The following is a 24,056-nucleotide window of genomic DNA, read 5'->3' on the forward strand; positions in this document are numbered from 1 at the left end:
GGGAGGCAGGAGGAGGCGGGGGGTCCATCATAAAATTAATCCCTTCACAGTTTCCTCTGGGTGCAAAGTGAGATATGAGGCAGACATGTCTAATGAAACGCTACAGTCATCTAAGGGCACAGCGATAAAAGCAAATATTAAACTAATGGAGCTCGTCATTAGTGCCTCTGATAAGCGGATCGAGATGGTCGTGCTCTCTGCTGATTAATCAATACCAATAAAACTTCCCACATTCGGCTATTTCGGTGCTCGGTGAAGATGTTTGAACTCACTCACCCATAATCCTCAGGGTTGAAAGTACATTTACAAAGTGTTTAACATTGGACATGTCCTCTCTAAGTCAGATGAGACGGTTGACACCACCACTCATGTCTGTGCAACAACAACAAAAAGACACACGCCGAGGTCACGTTAGCTAAGCTACTAACGTTAGCTAAATTATTAACGTTAGCTAAGCTACTAAAAACAAAAAGTCTGGTGCTGGACTACCACAGCATGTTTTATTTTCACAGATAGCCAAACGGGCATAATGTTTAAGCTTTTTGGGGTCTGGAAGAGGATTTTGGACCGAGTTTGTCTCATGCTAAGCTACGCGGACCAGATGTCCGGGTACATCAATTTTGTCTGGGATTCAAGCTGCGTCAAGCTGTGTCTTTAATTTCAATCAATTTTAACTGGGGTTTTCACCACAGTTGCAATTGGGAAAATATTACACTTGTTTTCAGAAACCTTCATTATACTCCATCCCACTCAATAGGATCTAACAAAATATATATTTTTAAAAACATTGACTCTTTGACGTGTCAACCAATCAAAGAGTCGTCGCCAAAGGCTGTTGCTACGATGCTATTTCTGACAGAACCTGCCATCACGCTATTGGTCAGCTGTAACGCCGAAGAGACAGCCCGTCCTCTGCATGGAGCTCCAGGAGGATTACATTTCCATCGCAAAGAACCCGGCAATGAATGTGCTGCGTTTGGTACATTTTCGGTCGGTCACAGCGAAGCCAAATGTAACGCGCGGCACGTTACAGGATCCCAGTTTGGAGGCGCTGAAAACTGGGTTTCTCCCGATTTAACCGCAAATGACTGCATCCAAATTGCGTTGTAGGACACAAATAGCGGCCACAATGTACCGCCTGGGCACAAGTGGTACAAAATGTACCTCAAGCTAAGTTAATTGAAAGATAAATCCTGTGTAAAAGCTCCGATTTGAGCCGTGTGTGATCATAGCCTGAGGCACGGGGACTAAAGAGCCCTATGAGGCAGAGTGTCCACCCGAAGACATAGAGCGCCCAGCATGTGGCAGAGTTTCAGGCTTAGAGAAGGAGACAAATTTGGTCTGCCTCAATGGCTGGAATTACAATTACTGTAATGAATACTGCTGCTTATCGGGGTAGAGGACAAAAGTAAAAATGTTATGTTGTGACGCTGAGGATCAAATTTACTGGTCGACATCCAAGTGACAGGGTCGATATAAAAGCCGGACAAAAGAAACAGAAGTCCTCTGGTCTTAATCTGAGAAAAAAAAAGAAATGTGGGAGTCAATATGGGAACGTAAAGAGAGGAGATAAAGAACCGAGGAGGAGGGCGAGGAGCACAACAGAACCAGGGGGAGTTGGAGGAGGGCAGAGGAGGAGCCTTTCATACAAAAAAAAAAGGCTCTCTTCTACTTATATAAAAAAAAGAGCAAAAGAAAAGCTTCTTCTCGCCTCCTGGACGCAGTGTCAAACCCAATCAGCGTCGGCTCTGGCAGCGCCGCTCGTCTCCCAGGCGCCGGCTCACAATGGAGGCCAGCCTCGGCCCGCCACACCTCTCACTTCCAATCTGCGTCCCGCGGGACGGGCCTGAGAGCAGGGGGCCGCGCCGAGGCGCCACAATGCACCTCAAAATGTTCAAATTCTCATAAAAATTCCCAGTGTTCTGAGAATTGGATTAACTAGTAAAAGTAAAAACGCTGCTCAAAAAAGCTTTGGATTAGTTTGCGATGATTTGGACAGTTCATGTCATTTAAAAAAAGAAAAAGTATTATTGCGGCTTTAACAGCCGGGTGTGTGTGGGGGTTATTGTTCTTAAAGAATTCCAACACAGGTGGAAAGAATGGGACTTAGTGTCAGGGAGCATATATGTAAAGCCAAACACAAACATGGATAAACTGTTCGGCGATTACAACGACCAACAATCGCTGAGCTGTGGAGTCCCGGGCTAATAAACGTGAGCAACAAGGCTTGATCCTTAAAAACCTCGCCACTCAAAAAAAAAATGTCTATCTGGAACAGACTCCCCCCCCTTTAAATCGCATTGTTGAGCAAATCCTGCATTAAAAGGAAAGAGTTGCTCTGCATTTATACTCCTGAAGACTTAAGTTAAGCCAGTGCCTCTGCCACTCCGCGGCGCGGGCGCCATCCAGCCTCAGTAAATCCGTCCCTCAATGGCGATTGGCTGAAGCCGAAGGGGCCATCTTTTTCACACGCTTCCTCACTCCCCCCCTCCGTCCACCTCCTCTCGGCTAGTGTTTACCCGTCACCAAACAATGGCTGGTTACTGGCAATTAAACAGCATTTTCCGAGGAATCCGTGGCACTGGTCTAATGGCATTACCGTTGGATGATTCAATCCTTGAATAGTCAACAGGATTTTGCCTCTCACCAGGAAAATACTGCTTCATCGAATTACCCGTATTACATAGATTTACCCAAAGCTTATGATTCAGGGTTCACAGATTACCGCTCTTCTAAAGATGGCGGGAGAAAGGAGCGAATGGGCCGGGAGAGCGATGACTCCCAACGCCACAAAGCCGGGCGGCGCTCTCACTGGCACACTCTCCACCCCCCCCCCCCCCCCCCAAAGAAAAGGATAAAGCCGACTATGGATTCACCCCGAAAACCTTTGTCATTTTTGACAGATTATTAATTTACCTGAACGCTCAGACTTCCATCCTTTCGTTGTTCTTCCGCTCGCCTGACTCGGACTTTATTACCAGATGACGCAAGTCTCGAAAGACGGTTCGCCCACAACAACATGTACAGTGACACACAGACGCATAGGAGCCAATCTGCACATTGTGCCCTTTGACCTTCCGCGGGTCGAGTCGGCCCGGGCGGCTCGGGGAACCGGGAAGACCGGCCAAGTCCATTATCTCACAATGAAGGGCTAATTACCGGGCCGGCAAGCCTCAAATCACTCGGCAGCAGGCTGCCTGTCTCTGTCCTCCGCTCACCCAACATCTTAATTGCTCTTTTATTCTCTCTCTGTTTTCGACGTGCCTCTCTCCCCGACTCGCTCCCACTCTCGCCTCCGCCATTTTCACACATAAAAGCAAGATGCTAATTGCCTGCTGTGGAAATATTGGGCCTGTGATTAGCCAGGCAGAGGGTTTGGCTGGCCTGTCTGTTTCCTACGTCTGTGTGAGGGAGTGCCGAGCCAGCGGTTCGGGGCGTAAGAATGGGGAAACGGCGGCAGAAAGGAAATCCATTTGACTGTCATTCAGATGCGGGCCGGGGCAGTAAGTACATTGTGCTCCAGGAGCAATTTGTCAGACTGCTATGTTGGCGAAATGGTCACAGAAAATCAGCTTGAACCAAATTACAGGAAAATTAGTTCTGTTCCTTCAAGGCAGAGTTTGATTGCGATCGTTAGCATTGAGAGACGGTCTAATTATTCGGCCCATGTTTGGTTTTAATATCTGGACCACCGGTCTGGACAATTAACCGTCAACCTGAATTAACCAAAGAAAAGACAACTGTGTCATCAAATGCTCAAAACAAGCTGCAGCACGTGATGAGTTGATGAATATTTGATCTCAGTTTACGTGAGTTTGTTCTCCTTCCGGAGCCTGAATGATTATTCTCACTAATAATGGCATAATCATCTAAAAACAACAAGGATTCATCTTAATAGACTCACATCTTGAGACATGGAAACTGGACCCAGTGGGGAAGTTTGTTTCAGCCCAACCTGAACATTTTCTGAAATACTTTTACAAAATATTTTTTATGCACCTTCACGTGAACATTGCCAAATGTAGTGGCCAATGTTGGAATGGGATTTAACTTAAGCACCTGCCCATTTATTTTCTTAAGTAAGTCAAAAGTGTGCATGTACCAAGTTACATCCTATCGCACCTCTCGAAACCGAGGTCACAAAGTGTTTCACGGGAAGAAGATCGAGGGTGAAGACGGTGAGAAAACAGAGGGAGGAAACCTCATGAAACCAAGAGAAATAAGTGTTTCACAACAAAGTAAGGGCTATAAAATCATAAAAAGGCCAGAAAAGCTAAATCAATTTAAAGAGGTGCTGATTTGGCGTCTGGGACACTTAGCAGGTGCAGCCTTTTCTTCTATCACTCTTTCTGTCACAGTCCCTCCTTTGTTACCTTTTAGCATCCCCCCCCCCCCCAATACACTTCAGATGTTAGCAGGTTATTTCAGTAACTTTTCTTCTTTCAGAGTCACCTGCCGTTTGACCTCGGCCTTGTCCCGGTACCAAACCAAAGCTTTTTTGAGAACCATGGCGGATATTGGAATGCTCTTTCAGACCCTTTCTCTTTGCAGTGGTCCCCCGAGCGCTTTGTCCGGGAGCTTGGAAGAGACGGGGAAGGGAAAGAGCCGATGGGGAGATGTGGAGTGTTCGGGCAGCGCAGCGATTGGTGGTGGGGAGGGGGGGGGGCGGAGGTTTTGGGGGGGGGGGAGAGGTGCAGGTCGGCTCTTCAAAGCCTGGCTTTTTGCATTGTTGGTCAGTTGGGGATTAAGGTCCTCTGTGCAGCAGAATAGCCCCTCTAATTAAAAAGGATAAGAAGGCAGAAAAATAGCGAGAGGCACGGGAGGAAGCAAAGAGAGAGGGAGAGGGGAGAGCAAATTTGCAGAGAAAAGAAAGAAAAGAAAAACTGTTTTCAGTGTCACTCCTGCAGCCGGGCCCATCGATTCAGACTGGATTAACTTTACACTCCTCCTCCCTCATTCTCTCCGCCTCTCCGTCCCTCATTCTCTCTATACTGCAATTCCCAAACTTTGTACTCCACATGCTCCTTATTAACTTGAAAGTACAGTTAAACAATTCATCCAAAGCATTCGCGCGGGTCCCAAAAAGCCACGTGTGTGCATTGTTGTCTCTTGTGATCTCTTCACAAAAGAACTATTTTCAGCTAACAAACCAAACCAGATAACTTTCCCGTTCGGTTGTAGCTTTGCAAGAAGTGAAGTTTTGCTGTATGAAAATGCAGGACACTTTCACCACTGTGTGTGTGTGTGTGTGTGTGTGTGTGTGTGTGTGTGTGCGCGTGTGTTTGCTCCTTAGTATTTGCCGGCATCACAATGTGAATAGAGAGGCTGTGTGCTGGGCCCCAGATGCCGGCCGACGGTAGGTGGGCTGTTTGCTGTGGGGGAGCCAGGTTGTGTTTTTGTTTGGCCCTCCTCTGTCCCGCCTGCCTCCCTCCCCTCGCCCGGTGGGGGGTCCAGGGCCCCCCGGGGCTGGTCCCTGCTGACCAATACCCAGGTATGAGCCCCCTCAGTTTGGCTAACACTTGCCGCAGGCCGTGGGAGGTTAACGAGGTACCAGCAGGGACAAGACATGCAACCCTCCCCATGGGCAAACCACAAGCGGGTGGATGTATCTCACGCAATGAAGGGCGGGGTGTGATGGAGGCCATGCAGAAGAGGGCGACGGGGTGAAATGGTGATAAAACTGCAGGTTATAAAAAAAAAAAAAACAGACAAGTTCTCCATCGAGTTGTGCAGATATCGTACGCCTTTTAAATAAAAAGACGTAGCGCGCTAGCGTGTTAGTTAGCTCGCCATGGAGCTCTGGTGCCGTCTACTTTTCAAAGACACGATGGTTGATTTCCAACAACGTTTTGAGAAAATGACAGCCGTCCATGAGCAAATTCATCAACGCGTGTATCGCTTCCTCCGCCAAGCCTATCAATAAATCTATTGATGAGTTCATCAGTAAGTTCTACAGTGCAGATGGTAAAAAAAAAACAAGCAGTCATGAAGTCCAATATAGTTTACTGCATGCGTTTGGTGTGTCAGTGTGTAACAGATGGGGTTGGTTTAGTGAGCCAAGTCATTGATTTGACCTTGAGACGGACATCTAAAGTGAACCAAAATGGTTTTTGATCCAACTGTGAGCTGTGCTTATTTCTATGTGTCCCACGAGTAACTAAACTTAACTCACTGGATATCTTAAATTAAATATAGCAATAAACGAGACCTATAGACTAATCCGAGGAGCAAATAGTGAAAAAAAGATGTTGTTGCAATGATGCTGGACCACACTCTTGATTAGGTTTTACAAATGTGAATTTAGAAGACGGATTTTAGAGATAAAACGCCACCGAAAAGATTCCTCTGCCTCGCCATATGACCGCCCCCCCCCCCCCCCCCCCTATAAGCAAACAAAGGGCCGCTGGAGGAGAGAGGAGGCATCGCGCTCTCCTCCAGCGGGCCGCATTATCCGGCGCAGTGAGAGCGCGGCATCGCAGTCCCACGATTCTTAGCCCTCGATTCGTCTCCCCAACAGCAGGAGGAACCGTGACTCCTCCGATTGGCCCGCAGACAGGGGGAGGGCACATTGCCACAGACATTAACAAGCGACTTCACCTTTTTCTTCTTCTTTTTTTTTTTTTTTTTTTTTTTTTTTACAACCACGGCCCCGTTTAGCTGAAACGCTCCCCAGGGCTATTAGATATTTTCCGATGAATTATATATCAGAGCAGAAGATGAAAGCGCTCAGCGTGGAGGGAGCCAAGAACATCGCCGTGGGACAACAAGGGGAGCAGATACAGGCTGCTTGTTTTATCGCTGAGGGGCAATGGGAAAACTCCACTTAGAGGGGCCTAAAACGATTTCAGTCCTCTAATGACCAAAAATAATACACAACTTTATCTTTAATTTCAATCCGCATCGATGGCACCGCCTTTGTGTGAGTCGTAAGCAATGGGCTTCGGGACGTGGGTCGCTAAACAATAGAGACCATATAGTCTTTAAAAGGTCGCATTGATTTCAGTCTGGTCCAAAAAGCCTCGCAGTCTGCTCATCCGGCATGAAGACTCCTAATTAGTTCTCCAACCTGCTGCTTGTTCGGAGGCGTCAATCAAAACCGTCGGTCCGCGAGGCACAAAGTTTCTCAATCTGGAAGGAAAAAAAGTTTAAAAAAATACATTAACAAAATTCAATTTAGACATTTTATATCACAATGGGTCACACATTTAAGGGGTGTCATTTTTTTCGTGGGCGGGGGGGTGTTTGTTCAACCCAGTGCATTTAATAAGCATCGCAGTAATTAGGCTGCTGCCTGGAAGCAACAACATCGATTTCATGCACCGGTCAAGTTTGAGATTTTAGGCTGATTTGCATCTATGACACAATCATCCAAAATGTACATTCAGGTAGATTCTACTGCGTAGATTTCTCATTTTCCCAAGTTATAAATAATAATGCCTGCTCATCAACATTAAAAAAAATGGCAGATATGTTTTTATTGACTCGCAATTTAAGGAGCAGAGAGAAATATCCCAAATCCCCCAAAATACCTTCGACTCACAAATGAAACACTGATTTTGAATCCGCGGCTTCATGTTTACAATTCCAATGTGGAGACTTTATTTATCAGAAAACTTGCAATAAAACGTAATCAACTTAGGAACTTTAGGTTAATATTTTGGTGGAGCCAAAGGGTGGTGGTGTACATATACATCCCCCTTAAATCTCCTTTACAGGGTTACACGGAATCAAACCGTGACCGATCCTCGAGGAGTTTTCACCTCTTCCTGCAAAAACAGTGTTTCCTTTTTGCAGGATCAGCTTATTTTGACAATCAAGCTGCAGCGGATCTCGTGTGATTCGGCCCGTGCACGCGGGTCTGTGTTCGGTTATAAGGCCGTGCGCTATTTGTTGGTCACCGAGCTCCATGCAGGCGCTCGGCTCTCATTGGCTGCTCTCGATCAACGCACCTGTATTTTCCAGGTGGGTCTCGCGTTGAAAATGCACGTGTAGCGTGTAATCGCTGCTGAGCAGGGCGAGTGGGGTGTCATATTATTATTTTTTTTAATTATAAAGAAATGGCAGGAGGACCACCAGTGCTTTTTGGAGATGTTGCCACCATCGGGACACTTTGCTGCATCCTTTCACACCTCTGCCCATCACATTTCCTCTCATTTTCATTGGCTGCCAAAAAAATAAATCCTAGCAGTCTCTCTCTCTCTCTCTCTCAATAAATACGGAGAATCTCTTCGTTTTATCCGCATCCAACACGCTTAGTCGGGAGGGAATAATCAGAGAGGCTTGATGCGCCGAGGGAGGCGTTTAAAAGAAGACAACAACATCTAAAGTGAGTGACTTCTTTACCTCCCCGCCGCTGTAGAGCAAGGTGTCGTGTTCGGTTTTGAACGTGTTTAGTGAGAAGTTGCTGTGTGGGTTCATCGACGGCGAAGGCCTACGGGGAGATAATTGGAGAGGCGTGTTTTCAAAGGGGAGCCTTCGGCCTCTTTGGGCTGCAGGCTCGGAGCAAAGAGGCATCCAGGCGAGTAACGGCGGGCCGGCGGGGCGGAACACGACTCCGGGTAACACGCTCCAACAGACGTCGGCTGCATTTGGGCATGGAGGGGTGGACACTTTATTTAATTAATTAAAATGAAATTAACTAAATTGAAAGGTTTCGCTTTACAATCAAACTGCTGATTATAACATAAGCCGTCTAACATAAGTTTTATATTGACGTTCAACAAATAAATACAATAAAATAGTGGAATCGAAGGTTGTGCGTGTGTCAGTTTGGGAAAGTGAGTTGTAGGGTTGGTTGCGCTGGGGTTGGGGTGGTTAGGAGGGGGGGGGTTGTCTGGCAGTCAGCTGGTCTGATAAATACAATGCCAGTCTTTGTTTTATTTTCGTGACGCAGAAAATTAAGGAGGCCTGAATGCGGAGTCGTGGCTGGCGTCCTGTAATCAGGCCAGCGCGTGCCGTTCGGATTATCTCGTTAATTTCTTACAGAAAGAAGAAGAGGAAGAAAAAAAAAAAATCTCTCGCAGCCAATAATAATTAATGGCCGGGCGGGGTATTTATTATTGAACGGGTGTGGAGCAAGTGACAGATTGAGTTTATAGGAGTGGCCGTTATTGGCTCTATAAAGCGTACGGCAAAGAGAGGCCCCCTGGGGTCCTGGGAACTTTATTCTACAGGTAGGAGTTGATGGAAACGTACTAATAGACCAATTAGCTAAACTAAAAAAAAACGAAATAATACAATCTATTAAACATTGCTTTTTGCAGTCTTCTTTCTCTAAAAAAACCTAATATATTTAATATAGTTTTATAATTCAAAGGTATTGGGAGGCATCTGTAATATCTAATACGCGTTTCGTTATACATATTTAATCATACATATTTAATCTCTTATATACTAAACGGCACATTTGTCTTGCAAATTATTTATTCTGTAGTGGGCCTATTATACTATATATTTTATTCATTGCCGAATATCCTTGTCAATATTAATTTCTCATTGCAAAATATATAATTTCAAAGAATTGTTCTAAATGTAATTAGGTGTTGATCGACCTAATTTGTGGTATTTTCAATGATACAAAATAGTTCTACGAACGTTTTTACTGTAAGACTTTTTTTTATTTGTTCATGCTCGATACCTGCAGACACATTTAGTGGGCGACCTCCTTGTTTGTTTAGATTAAGTGCTCCTCTCTAATCAACACTTGGAGATAGTGTCACCTTCCAAATCTAATTACCGGGAGCGATTCATTAGGAAAGGAGGTGAATCGCCGCCAGGAGTGTCAATAACATGTCAGAACTCACTTTGGGCATTGCCTCCATGTTTCTCATTATTTGCGAAAGTTGTCCCTCGTATTCTAATTTCGTTCTATTTGAATGTACAAAGGCTTTTAGTGCGAACCTATATATAGAAATGAAGATTCTCGGTTGTATTTGAATGAGCGCAGTTTGCAGTATTGGCTTCTTTGTTTGCACCCTAAAGTCTTTTGTTATCAGCATTACTTATCGGTCAACAGCGGGCTTTGTTTCTGCAAATGGCCCCCCAATCAGCTGTCTATTTAGCTTCGCCCAACCTGTGGGTATATGCTAATTGAGGGCCTGGTTGGGGCCCGCAGAGTGTGCGCATTTTAACGACAATGTTTTGTTTTGCTGGTATAGGAGAGGAGGAGAGGAGTGTGTTTGGGGGGGTGGTAAGGGGCGGGCTTATAGTAGCAGTTATGTATGTGTGTGTGGTGGTTGGAAAGGGAGGGGGCAAGGAGGGGGTTGTGGCGTAAACGCCTGTCAGCCAGACAGAGCATCCTCAGTCCAGCAGGGACAGCTGGGGGTCTCCGCTCGCCTTTAAGAGCCCTGCGATTTCGAGGACGCCCACTTCTTTAAACCCTCCGCGGTGCGTAAAGGGCTGCGCGTAAAACTCCGCGGACTTTCGACGAGTATCAACGACCTCAAACCCCCCCCCCCCCCCCCGTCCTGTTCTGTGTCCCGCTCCAGGCTGATCTTCTGGACAAGCTGAAGCGCGAAAGGGAGCGAAGACAGGATTAAAAACAACAACATCCAAACACTTTTCTGCCCTTTTTTTGTTCGCGTTTCTTCGTGCGGCCGCCAGCATGATGTCGTATCTGAAGCAGCCGCCGTACACGGTGAACGGACTGAGCTTATCTACCTCGGGAGTGGACCTGCTGCATCCCTCCGTGGGATACCACGGTAATATACACCAGGCTGCAATAAAAAATACATTTCATAAAAATACCATCCAAATTGCATGATTACAATGATCATCAGTTATATTATTCACCTTAATAACTGGATGGCAAACGACCAGTTGTGTTTGTAATTTAAATGATCGAGTAATAGATGCGTTTTAGGCGCTTAATTCGTTATTTGGTGTCTTATTTCCCATTGGATTGTTTTGCTTCAGGAACCCCTCGCAAACAGAGGAGAGAGAGGACGACCTTCACTCGGGCCCAGCTCGACCTGCTGGAGAGTCTGTTCAACAAGACGCGGTACCCGGACATCTTCATGAGAGAGGAGATGGCCCTGAAGATCAACCTGCCTGAATCCAGAGTCCAGGTGAGCCTCCGACGCAAACCGTCGCGCCGTGGAAGCGCGGTGGTCGGTCACCGAGAAGCGTCCTCGTCGCTGTTGGAGAGATGAGACCGCGCAGGCGCTGCTTGAGGCGCTGCTTTGTACTTTTCAGTGCTTTAATCGTATTAGTCGTAGATGAGTTCGACACTCACGTGTGAATATAATGAATATTATGGAAAAATTGCGTAATTGTAGGATAGATTTTTCTTGATCATGTGGCTTTTTTAAGTATCTTCTGGAAAAAGAAATTGGGCAGAAGTCGTTTCATATCTAATTTGAACGCATATCAATTTTTTCCACCAGGTTTGGTTCAAGAACCGACGAGCCAAACACCGCCAGCAGGCCCAGCAGACCCAAAGTGGCGCGCAGAACAAGGCGGTCAGCAAGCCGGTGAAGAAGAAGAGCTCTCCGGTCAGAGAGGCCAGCTCGGAGAGCGGAGCCAGCGGGCAGTTCACGCCGCCCCCGAGCACCGCGCTCCCGGCCGCGAGCAGCAGCGGCAGCGCGGCACCGGTGTCCATCTGGAGCCCGGCCTCCATCTCCCCGCTCTCCGACCCGCTGTCCACCTCCTCCTCCTGCATGCAGCGCTCTTATCCCATGACCTACAGCCAGGCGTCGGGCTACAACCAGGGCTACACGGGCTCCTCGTCCTACTTCACCGGGATGGACTGCGGCTCCTACCTCTCGCCCATGCACCACCAGCTCTCCGCCGCCGGCTCCGCCATGAGCCCCATGGGGAGCAACGGGGTCTCCGGCCACCTGAGCAACGCGTCGTCCCTCTCCTCGTCGGCGTACGGCGCGGCGGGGCTCGGCTTCGGCAGCGCCGCGGACTGCCTGGACTACAAGGACCAAACGGCCTCGTCGTGGAAGCTCAATTTCAACGCGGACTGTTTGGATTACAAAGACCAAGCGGCGTGGAAGTTCCAGGTGTTGTGAGAGGAGGGAAATAATTGGAAAACAAACAACAACAACAAAAAAATGGACAACCTACTCCCCATCACCCCCACCACCACCTCCCCCCTTCACCCCCACCCTCCCCCAAGCTGCGGGCAAATAATTAAAAAAAAAACAAGTTCGAGGAGCAGCAAGTGCGGCGTTTTCTCCCCCCCCCCCCACCCCCCTCTCCTCCCCTCCCCTCCCCCAACACCTCGGGCCCCAACTTCTACCTCGGGCAGAGCAGAGCAGGACTGCCAGCCGGTTGTCTCACTTGTTGGGTTTAACTTATTGAACATTCAGACTGACTCCTTCCCAACTTTGATCAAGGACACGGAACAAATGTGTTGACCAAAAGGGGGAAAAAAGGATCAAAAGAGCGAAAGATCCATTAAGCCCAACTTGGTTGAGTGTGAGGAATAGGTCAGGGTTTTTTCTAAGCTCCTTAAAGACTCCCTACTCTTTTTATTTTGTTGGCACGCTGAAGGGCCCCTTTGATCAAAGTGTTGCGCATGAGTGTGTGTGTGAGTGTGTGTGTGTGTGTGTGAGTGAGCAGCTCTGACATGAACCTGGATGCACTATTAATTTATAATAAATGTTTAAAACTAGTTATAAGAGACAATCAGTCTGTCGGCGTGTGAGCAGAACAGGTCACTTGTGTGTGTTTTGGAATTATTTTCCCCAAGTGTTAGATATGTGTTTTTTTTTTAAATTGTGATTCTTTGTACCACATGTATGCAATTATTTGCTTCTTCGCACCACGAACCCGTGAATTGGATAGATCTATTTTCCTGTCTCGAGTGATTAACTGATAAATTATTATGAGGACATGTTAGTTGAATGAAAGAAGGGAGCGTGAGTCAAGCTGTAAAGGCCACAAACACACTAAATGACAATAAAGATCACATGACCTGACCCGACACTGTGGCTGCATGTGTAAATCCATCTGAATCTCCTGTGTTTCTTCATGTGTCCACCACCTGTTTCTGCACCCAACACACGGAAACAAGCCGGTCATTTATCCACATGTGACCTCCTTTATTTGCCATAAATATTACGTTAAAGTGTCGGTAAATCTAAAACGATCCCCAACATGAATGCCCATTTAAAAATGTCAACTACATCAGTCCGGGGAGGAATGTGAATTATGTGAGATATGTTAATCCCATCTCACAAAGAGGATAATCCAACATTTTATTGACGGCTGCCCTTTGGTTCAGGGCGCTACGGCCGGTTCACACGGAGGGACGTGGGATGGAGAGTCCCGTGCAGAGAAAACCTAAATGCAAACAGCAACATGGGCGTCAAAGGCTTCAAACAAAAATGTTGTGAAAAATTGCACCATTGATCCTCATAAACGGCTATTATCCAAATCATATGCAGGCTCAAATGCTCTGCATCCTTTGATCAAAATCAACGTGCATCCAGACGTCTGTTGGAGGGATTTAGTCCCACGCGGGAGATGTGAGTGGACACGGAGCCGAGCAGCCTCTCCGGGGTTTTGGGGCGAGCGTGTGAGCCCGAGCAGGTCCGGGGGCTCGTGCGTGGATTAAGGAAGGGGAAGAAGAAGAAAGGCTCGTGCTATCGGTCTAATTAGGATGTGACAGGAGACGTCAGAGAGGCTTCTAATAACTCCGGCGTGAGTTTTTTTTTTTGCTGCCGTTGAAGTGCTTTGTTGTCCATTTGACCCCCAATTAGCACCAAATGACACCAGCAATTACAGAGCGACTGTGAGGCTGCATCACTGCCGATTTAACCTGATTGTTTTCATGTTTTCTATATTGATAATATATATTTTTAATTAAGGATGTGGAGTGGGCACTATAGCTTTTAATTTACGGAAACATCTTGACCTTAATAAAGACGAGATTAACTAACTAGTAAATTAAAATAAACTGAATACTTCAACCAAAAATGAAACAGCTGCAAATGTGAGGAATAACAGAATCATATGAAAATTAATTGGTCATATATATGTGTACAGACACACACACTATGACCATAAAGATGATGCTCTTCATAATCTTCATATTTCTATATATGTATATATGTGTTATGTGCATACACACATAACACATATATACGTTGATCACAGTCACGTGTAAAGCTTCAACAGGTTGAATAAATGTCAGCAGAGAGCAGTAAGTCAGTGTTACACGAGGAGGGCCAGGGGCCCCCCGAGGATCGATTCGGTTTTAATTAAGCACAAGCGGCCCTGAAGGGGACATATGGGTCCGGCAGACGCGCTCCATTAATCCTCTCGTCGCATTTGAGGATGTTAAACAATGAAAAAAAGAGACCCTCGGAAGCCTCTTCTTGGCTGAAGCGAACGCACATTTCGCCCCCCCCCCGGCCCCCGGCCTCGCCCCCGTGGCACCGCTTCACCGGGTTTCCGGCGGGCGGAGGGGATCCGTGGGGCCGCTGGAGGGGCGTCTGGGTGCCGGCCGAAGGGCCCCGATGCAACGGATGAATATTGAGTAAAACGGAGAAGCTGAAAAATGTCAAAATAAAAAAAGAATACGCACTACTGAGAAGTAATTTACCATGGGAGGCTAAACGCATATAGAGCAGTGGGCCTAAATATCCATGCAGTGTGTGGCGCCCTTTATAAAATGTAAAATATTCAAATATCTTGGAGCTTCTTTAAGATACAAAAGCTTCAATAGCAGCCAAACATCGCGTGATCATTATTCTGTGGAGATACGCCAATTGTACTTTTAGTTCAGTCTTCTGACGTATTCAATGATATATATTAGGCTGTTTATTTCGGCTCAAATGTACTTTGTAAAAGAGAAATATATGCAATATGTATTGCCAAATAGGCACAGTGTACACGCAGTAAATACAGAGGCTGTAATCTCCTCACAATGATAACAGCAATGATATGTGATCATTATTGTCTGGCACGTTTCGTGATTTGGTTTCTATCATTTCAAAGGCAGTACGAGTTTAAACAAAGCAATTCTGCATATTTTCCTTATAGAATAGAATCATCACACGTCTGTAAGGTTTCGCCCGTTTAGCCTGATTTTGACTGGAACATTTCAGAGCGGCTTTATAAAAACACATTATTCTCTTTGTATTATTCTCGCACCGATTGTTTTCTTCAGTCGGGCCGATTGGGAACAAATCGACATGCCAACTGGTGTCTGGAGGGATGGAAGGCATGACGCAAAACATCAAGAAACATTTATGGAGAACAATTCCTGATCCAAAGAAGCCTTTCAGAGTTCATCCAAATAGACTCCGCCGTCATCAGCCGCGCGACTGTCTTATTTCACACAAAAAGAATCAGCGAAAAGTGCTGCGGCGACAAACCGGCGGGTTTGAATACAGTAGCCGCCCTTCGGTGGCGGACCCGAATCCAGCAGCTGCGTAAAACAAGCGGAACATCGTCCGCACGTTGTCTCTCACGAGGAAAAACAACACGGGAGATAAACGGACAGTTTGTTGGTGAGAATACGGCCGGGGACCATTGTTATGCAGAAGCATGTGTCCTACATTCCCCGAGAGACGGCGATTATTACATATCAACACATACATAATTCATCTGCGACAACATCTCATTTGAATGCGGGAGACAATAGTGCTCCTGTACGCGCGCGAGTGGCGGTTGAGAAATATGGTAAATGGTTAAAAAAAAAAAAAAAAAAAAAAGAAGTGCGCAACTTGACCTTCTCTATCTGCGTTAAACCACGTGATGTCATTTCCTCCCGTGGATTACGCCATTAGACGAGATTATGAAGTGGATTCTCTCAGCTGCGCGCGCTACAGCGTCGCCGCGTGACGTTTTAAGGGGACTTGAAGTGGCGCGTAATGGTCTTTTAATTGGGAACGAAGGCTCGCAGCGAACTCATTCGGCTCCGATGTGAAAACAGCGTAAATAGTTTCTTGGAGGGGGGGGGGCGGAGTTGACGAAGTGAAGCAGAGCTGCAGGGAGGAGCGTTTGTTTTACACGTTGCTGTGGCCGATTGAGCTCAGCGGGGGTTCCGTAAAATCACGATACAACAACGCTGAATTAGTTCCTGCGGTCAAAATTCTACTTAAGTTTCACCAGAGTGAAGCGCATCAAAAAGTAACCTAAGTTAAAAACGGCCCCTCCACTGATATTAGTTCTAAAGTGCTGGTTTGAGGCCCCGACGCGCTCAGATCGGTGTTATAATGTGACAACATGTTATTAATGTAAGTCTCGTTCCAAAGTCTCGCGTTGCAGCCACGTTGTCTTATAGATGTAATAATTTAGATGAGCATTTTTTTTTAGACATTTTCTGTACTCCAACCTGATGGAAATTATAGAGCCAAACTTTATTCTAACCTTTCCGCTCCATGTTTGTTGCTGGGTCATGTGACTCAGGGGCGTTTTTCTATATCAAATTGTAACCTGGAAAAGAAATAGAGCTGTCAGATACACATACTGGAGTAGAATGGCACTATAAATGTACTTACCACTGAGAGTCAATGTTGTGCTGTGATTATGTGACTTTATTGATATTATATGTTCCTACTTGACCTCAAGTCTGCTGTGAATGAAATCAGGATGGTTCCTTTGGCTCTTTTCCGACTGACGTTTGGAAGTTGCAGCAGAAAATGCTCTGACTGAACTTGCCGAGTGTTTCTCCGATAAGAAGGAGTCGCTCGAGCCTTCTGCTGATGCCTCTTTCGTTTTGCAGGCACGCATGCTTTTCCTCTTTCCTTTTCATGCAGGGAGATCGACCCTCTGGCACAAGCAGCGGCATTGCAGCGGCATTTGTTGACAAGATGAAATGATGAATTAAACGCTTTTTTTCCGTGAGAGCATGTAAGTACATTGTGCACTGACGAAGGCCTCATGATGAAATGTCTGCATTCCTTATTTTCTTAAGTCCTTTTTAATTGAATTACGGGTTGCTTGGTTTCTCTGATCTTGTCATCACATCTTGACAAAAGAAAAAGAAAATTGCCAATTTTTTATAGATTGAACGATGAGCACGATCCTCCTCTAAAAACACATCTCATTTGTAACATAATCTGTACATTAATCTCACCAAATAAGAACTGAATTTATGTAGAATTAACATATTTTAAAGACTTGAGCCTGTTATGAATGGATACAAACCCTTTTACAAAGGAAACATTGGGGAAATGTTAAACTAAATGACTAAATGGGGCTCCGATTAGAGCTGGGCGTCTGCACCATATGGCCGGAGTTAAACATGTGAGCCAAAATATGAATAACGCTGAGACTCATTTGAGGAAAGAAAGCGCAGGCTGCAAAAACACACGCACACAGTATGTTTCACACTAACACTCACTCACATACACGCAGGAATAAAGCTGAAAGCTGATTACAGGTTTAGAGAAAATCCCAGCATATGTAAAAAAATAAAATAAAATTGCCATCATAGAATTAATGCTCTACATAAAGTTAATGCCTAGTTAATGTTTCCGTCTCTTTTTTTTTACCCAAAGAATCCCTTTAGCTTCCAGGACCTTATGACCCTGGATTATGGGGACAGACGACCTCCAGCCAACAAAGCTCTCCTGCCCTCATGAGAACAGACCATTAGCAGGAGGGGGGGGGGGGGGGGTAAATAAATCTCCTTATAAGAGCAAAAGGGAGATGTTATAATAACAGATTACATGCATTTGCTGTAATGGACAAATTGACATCCGTAAGCTGAGGCTAAAAGCATTTGTCGCAAACAGATCGAGTGAAGCTTCAGTTCAGGAGGCTGTAGGACAGTGAGGAGGGGGTGGGGGGGGGGGGGGGGGGCAAGAGAAGGGCCACTAACAAGTGAGGAAAATCAAAAACACACCTGGCTGATCTCTGAGCGCTGAGAGATGTCAAACGTATCCTGATTCAACTTGAAACTTCCTCACGTTGGATGTTTTTTTCAATGAAATGAAGATGATTATGTCAGGATTGGTTTGAGATGTTTTTCATGGGTATTTTCTAACTTATTCAGACATTCATTTAGATGACCGAGGTAGCCTCTATGAAACTAGAGACTACAGATTGAAAGATTATTCCAAGTATTTAAAGAATAAATCAGCAAACCAAAACCTGTAATTCCCTCTCATGTAAGCAATGTCAATTCTGATGCCGTTAGCATCGTTAGCACCGCTAGCAACACCGTGCTTAAATGTTCCCAACATTTAATAACTGTAAATAATTTTCACTAATGTTCACCCCGAAAACATTGAAAAAGCATAACACAAAATTGAGTATATTTCTCTATATATTGAAAGATACAGTAGGTGATAAATACAATCAGGGTCTAGGGTAAAGTGCGCAACTCGTTAAACTCGTGTCGACCTCAACTGCCAAACCTCTCCTCTACTGCAGCTACAATACAAAGGTCAAGGGTCAAGGGGCCTCCCGATGGATGAAAATCTCATCAACCATCAGCTCCGTTCGTGTCTTTCCAGCAATTACAGACGAGTGGAACCGGATTTAAATCTAGCAAACAACTGTAAACCACACGACAGGACCGACGATTGCGGCTTCGTCATGTGACTGTGTACCTTCCTGCTCACGGAGCGCCTCTGGGGTCAGATGGAGAGGTGGGGCGGTACACGGGGGGGGGGGGGGGGGGGGGGGGATGCATATCCGTCCTTGCCATTCAAGGCCTCCGCCCACCTGTTAAGGGGCGGCAGTGAGCCCCCTAAAGGGCCAGCGAGGAGGTGTACAGGGGTGGTGGGGGGGGGCGGCCTCCCCCCGCGGCGGTCTTCCTCCACTTACAAGTCTTGCGACAGGGTTTACAGGTCGGTGGATCAACCATGTGTGGCTTGCGTGTGTGATTGTGTGTGTGTGCAGTGTGATTGCGTAGGTTGGTGCGCGTGTGTTTAGGGGGGGGGGGGGGGGGCAGGAGGAGCGTGCCCACGTCGCACCCCCACGGCCGCCACACGCCCGGCCACCTGCTCCGGGATTAGAGAGCATGCGGATTACACGCGTCACAATGGAGATACACAAACACAAATATGCCCTCGGACAACAAAGGACGCGCACACGCACGCACGGCGGACAGCATCTTCGCTAATCGCTTTTAGCATCTTCAATATTTGGATAGTTTGTGAAACAATGACTCAGGACGCCAGGCAGATTATATTTATGTTCACGTGGACTAAGAGGCCTTTAGATGCAGGAGGGGGAATTTTATTCATTATTGTACGTGTTTATTGAGGATTATCGTTGCTTATCGCACCATTCTGTGGCTTGTTGTGTCAGTGAGTTTTATCATGTGCGTCTTTTTCCGTGTGCGTGTGTGTGTGTGTGTGTGTGTGTGTGTGTGTGTGTGTGTGTGACCCACAACAGATCTGCTGCCCTACTTTTCAACCGTAAAAACAAAGTGATGTCAACACGCAGAAAACAAGAAAGGTTCTCAGAACAAAACATCACGAGTAACAACAACAGCAGGACTACGCAAACACAAACAACAATAATTGTTATTCACAACTATCAATATCGATTAGTTTGGTTCCTTGATAATAATAATGATAATCGGTTATTATTGATTATATTCATAAATAATTAATAAAAAAAAGAGTAATTGACATTTGTTCATATTGTTTTATAGAGACAAATAAACTTTCGAGTAGCAAGAACCTCCAAACTCCTGGAAAACACATTCATGGGTAAACAATTAGCTTAGCGATTAGCTTTCATTTAGCCGCCTCTTCTGATCAAACTCTGTGACGCATCGCTAACGTTAGCTGCAGTGATCGCTTTCATTTCAAATCAACCCAAATTCAGAACAGAAGAGTTTTTTTGTCCCAGGAGGAGGGAGCCTGTAAAACACCTTCACAATATCTGCTTTGGCTTTCGGGAACTCAAGCGCTGGACACCGAGAGGGCTGAACTCCTTCATAGATCCCCGAGCTTCATGAGATCAATGACAACAAAATCCAGACAAAGAACACAGAAAATACATGTAACATGGTCATTTTTATGTTAATCTACAAAACTACAGCCTTTTCATTTATAACATTCAAACTTTGAAAATTTGGCGAATTCAATTCAAAAAATGAATCTGTGTTTTCTGTATACAAACAAAGTGTGATTTCTCACATGAATCAGGTTCATGAATGAGAAAATGTCACTAGTAAGGAAACAAAAGAAGAAAATATGAAGATCTTTCATGGCATATTTTTGGGGTGTCAATCAAACTATGTGGCCTTTCTGTGTGGAGTCTGCATGTTCTCCCCGTGTCTGCGTGGGTTCTCTCCGGGTTCTCCGGCTTCCTCCCACAGTCCAAAGACCCCCACGACCCAGTGTGCAGGATTAAGCGGTTTGACGATGGATGAATGGATGGAATCAAACTATGAAATACGCCTCGATATGTAATTCACGCCTTCAGTGTCGCATAAAATGTATTTCTTGATTGAGGGACAGATCCCGACGACCGGCTTGTTCACGGACCTTCAAACTAACATTCAACCGCTCACACTTGTTGTGGAATAGGCCTTTGGGCCTCCGGCCTGAGTATTTAAAACAGTCCTGGTGGGATTTTGGGGGAGGGCGGGAGGGGAGGGGGGGACTTCTGCCACCGTCTTCCCCCGTCTTCTTCACCCTGCTTTTGCCCCACGGGGTCGGCGGGTTTGTTTTGCTAATGACCCCATCCCGTTATGACCTCATTGAGATTGCGCTCAGTAATTGGTGGCACACTGACACACTGCGGTGTCGGGGGGAGGGGCTCACACGCCCAGGGGAGGCCATCCCATTGTCAACATTCCTCCCTGACAAATAAGGTATTGTTATTGATGATTAACGGCAATGAGGGGTCCCGTGCGTGTGTGTGTGTCTGTGTGTGTGCGTGTTTGGGAGGGAAATGGATAATGAGGAGGAGGATGATGACAAGTGAGGTGTTACCACCGATTAGCCCGGAGGGGAGTGGCAGCGATGAAGATAACCGATGCTGACAGTGAATTATTTGTCAGTGTTCGGTTCATGATGATACTCCCCACATCTTCAGTCAGCCGAAGGGCCATTGTGCAAGGCACTGACTCCGGAGCAACCACGGGACGAAACTTGCCTTCAAACTTCTTCTTTCTTCTTTCTACTTGCAAACCGGAGGCGACTCCTGCGATCGGCAAAATGAATCAGCAAATGATGCTACTTTAAGCTTACATCACAAATGTGAGCCAATGGTCTCCATCGCTGGTTTCAAGTATTAAGCATGATGTTAAGTTAATAAATTGTGGTTTAAAAGTAAAAGTAAGGGAGGGGGGTGGAGGCTTTAGGGTGGGGCTCCCTTGTGATTGACAGGTAGCTACCACGTTGTTGTGAGGTGCCGCTGTTTTAGAACTTAAAACACTTCCACAGTGTGTTTTAAGTCATTGACGTTAAACCATTTTACAGTCACATCCAACTCAACACTTTATTGCGTCTCCTTCGGTTACAAAAAGCCAACCCGCCGACGGTCAAAATCAAAGATGGCAACGGCAAAAAGCCGAACTTGAGGCTACAAAACAGCAAGATACAAGTAATTATTGCTCATGTGCTTCTACTAAATTATGAATTTTGGATGTGTACTTGAGAGTTAATATTTTTACATAAAAAATATCCCAACACCACCACTGCAGAATGGCAAAAATCTAAATATGCCGCACTAATATGGTGGATACAGTTATTATCCGTGACAGGAGTGGATTCATTCCTCTCTGATCTTTCACTCCTTTCCCCAAAACTTTAATTTGACTAGCGGATGGGAGCCTCTGTTGCATTGAAGTAGGGTTAACTAATAGACTCGTAATATGGCAAAAAATGATATATCTTCAAGGTCTGTGTGAGTAAGTGTGTGTGTGAGTGTGAGTCTGTTTAGGCGTTAAGTGGTTGCATATCTTCTGTGAGAAATGCCTGAGGTCATTTATGGGTTTTTCTAATGCGTCTTTCTACATTATTCAAATGAATTCAAGAGGAAGTGTGTAATCACAGTGAGCGTGTGTGTGTGTACTAATACATCCCAGTGAGCGAACGCACCATCGATTGCAAATCAAAAGAAGTCACAGGATAGCCATCAGTGTTAATCACCGTCTGCGATGCGTAATGTGTAATTACACAGACATTACTACCGTTAATTATAGAGCGTTCATAAACGAATTAGCATGTATTAAGCCTCCCTTTGGTGTGTCTCTCTGCGTGTGTCTCTGCCGCGATGGATTTGGCAGGTGAACAAAATGTTCTGCTGCTTGTGTCGCGCAGGTGAGCGCCGCGGGAACCCGCCAAACAAACAACACAGAACAATGAACCCGGGATGGAAGAAGCTTGTGTCTGGTTCATATCAGGAGAGAAAACCAACCAACAAAAAAAAAAACAACATGCGTGCACATGCGCCCAAAACGCGCACACAAGCTCTTTTTACTTTCAGTGGGTGGCTGCAAAAGTCATCCCTGCAACCCTCCCCCCACACACCCGCCCTCCTCATCCCACTATCACATCGGACAGGGTCTACTTATAGTACCACGCCAGGGAGCGGAGAATGGGGAGAGAAAGGGTATTATGACAGCGAGGGGAGAGAAGAGAGGGAGCGGGAGAAAAGAAGGGCAGACAGGGTATTATGAGGGAGAGGGAGAGGGATGAGAGCAGTGAAGGCATTTGGAGTCTTTATTCGCCTTCCTAAGCCACGGGCTGCGCTCCCAATCCGATTGGTCGATACGGGCAGCCATGTAAATGAAAATGCAAAGCAGAGAGACCCTGACTTCCCGTTGCCAGTTTGTGGGGCCCTTTCTCTCTTCCTCCTCTGACGGCTTCCTTCTTTTATCAGTCTGTCTTCCTCGCAACGTGACGCCTTTTCTTCCCCGGTATCACACCCCGCCGCCTTCAGCCTCCGATTCTCTCGCTCTCTCTCTCTAGAAGATAATGATTTGCCTCTTTTTTTTCCCCTGTAAGAGCTGAACTCTGCACTTCTCTAATGTTCAGCTCGAAGGATTTAATCCACGCTCTTTCCCCGGGAAACTCCAGCGGTGATTAAGCGTGTGCTCTTTTGCACGCGTGCTCCTCAGTTTGTGCAGAAGCGTTGCCGCTCTCGTGGCACCGCGCGGCCTTCGAGGCCATTCGAGGTCGTTTGCTCTTCCCTTAAAAAGTTTCCTTTGGGCAAACTGCACACGTGTGACCCCCCACCGAGGGAACATCTGCACATTATCTGTTCCTATACTCCTCCCTCCTTTAGACATTTCATTTAATGTCCAGGGTGGAGACCGCCCTCCCCTGTTGACACTAAACTCTTCGCGGGGGGTCAGAGGAACCAGTAATGGGGGCTCTGGCTGCGTAAAGCCCCGGCTCGGGAGATTTAGGTTACCGTTTATTTATTTTATTTATTTATTTTAAAGAGTCTAATCAGCTCCAGCAGTGTTTCGTGTTTCTCCTAACGGGACGGCACGGGGGTGACAGGCCGATGGATGGGGGCAGGACTGGTGACAGCTTTAAATGCAGAAAATGCCACACTCTGTCCCAGATTAAAAAATGCCCACTACCGCCGTAATCCCTGTAGCGCTGCCAAATTGGTGTTTCCTTCCCGTCCCTGAGCTGAGCAGCACTGAGTGAGCAGAGAGCGGGACAGGAAGAGAATGAGCATCCAACTAAAGTCCTCGGCACAGTGGTCGGTTGCAGCGGACCGGATTCCTCTTGAAATTTCCTCTGTAGAAGCTCTCAAACTGATGATTGGGAGAGACGGAACACAGTGAAGGATCAGAGCAGCACTTCTCTCAGAGGGTTTGTCTATGCAAACACTGCCACCTGCAGGCTGCTCTTATAAAAGGCTTCATAACAAAAACAAATCCATCCACGTACACAAATCATGAGAGTAAATTTAATATAATATATATGTATAAATAAATTGTTATTTCAAATGCATTAATATCCTCCAAACTAACGCAATAAATGCTGATAAATTATGAATTAAAACGGCATATAATGTAGTAGAACGTTGAATGCACAGCATGAGGGATTTACATCGTGAGCCATTGATGCATTTTGTTGTAATGTTGCATCGGAATTCAGGGGGGAATTTTAACTATGGAAAATGTAAATTAACATAAAAATGTAGTAACAAAACAAAAACAAAATAAT

At 46.0% G+C, this 24,056-nt stretch overlaps 2 protein-coding genes across 3 annotated transcripts in view; one reads left to right on the forward strand and one right to left on the reverse strand.

Moving 5' to 3' along the window:
* fkbp3 (FKBP prolyl isomerase 3) overlaps positions 1 to 24,056 on the reverse strand; it is a 73,606-nt gene that overhangs the window by 12,000 nt on the left and 37,550 nt on the right. The gene's annotated exons all lie outside the window — the stretch shown is intronic.
* On the forward strand, positions 8,056 to 12,956 carry LOC120808375 (homeobox protein OTX2). 2 transcript variants are annotated; one of them, XM_040161263.2, is made up of 4 exons: positions 8,056 to 8,326; positions 10,488 to 10,700; positions 10,915 to 11,066; positions 11,385 to 12,956. In XM_040161263.2, exons 2-4 carry the CDS (start codon positions 10,604 to 10,606, stop codon positions 12,012 to 12,014), a joined length of 879 nt encoding a protein of 292 aa, XP_040017197.2. In that variant the 5' UTR covers positions 8,056 to 8,326; positions 10,488 to 10,603; the 3' UTR covers positions 12,015 to 12,956. The 2 variants fall into 2 exon arrangements, with proteins under 2 accessions (XP_040017197.2, XP_077949744.1); XM_078093618.1 differs by lacking the exon at positions 8,056 to 8,326 and adding an exon at positions 9,079 to 9,173.

This window comes from Gasterosteus aculeatus, chromosome 18, assembly GCF_964276395.1.
Source record: "Gasterosteus aculeatus chromosome 18, fGasAcu3.hap1.1, whole genome shotgun sequence".
Lineage (NCBI taxonomy): Eukaryota > Metazoa > Chordata > Actinopteri > Perciformes > Gasterosteidae > Gasterosteus > Gasterosteus aculeatus.

What these genes read in the sequence shown, in the direction of transcription:
- LOC120808375 (XM_040161263.2), top strand. Translation starts at nt 10,604, where the DNA reads ATGATGTCGTATCTGAAGCAGCCGCCGTACACGGTGAACGGACTGAGC. An exon ending in TCCCTCCGTGGGATACCACG is followed by an intron (nt 10,701 to 10,914) that starts GTAATATACACC and finishes GTTTTGCTTCAG; the next exon opens with GAACCCCTCGCAAACAGAGG. An exon ending in TGCCTGAATCCAGAGTCCAG is followed by an intron (nt 11,067 to 11,384) that starts GTGAGCCTCCGA and finishes TTTTTCCACCAG; the next exon opens with GTTTGGTTCAAGAACCGACG.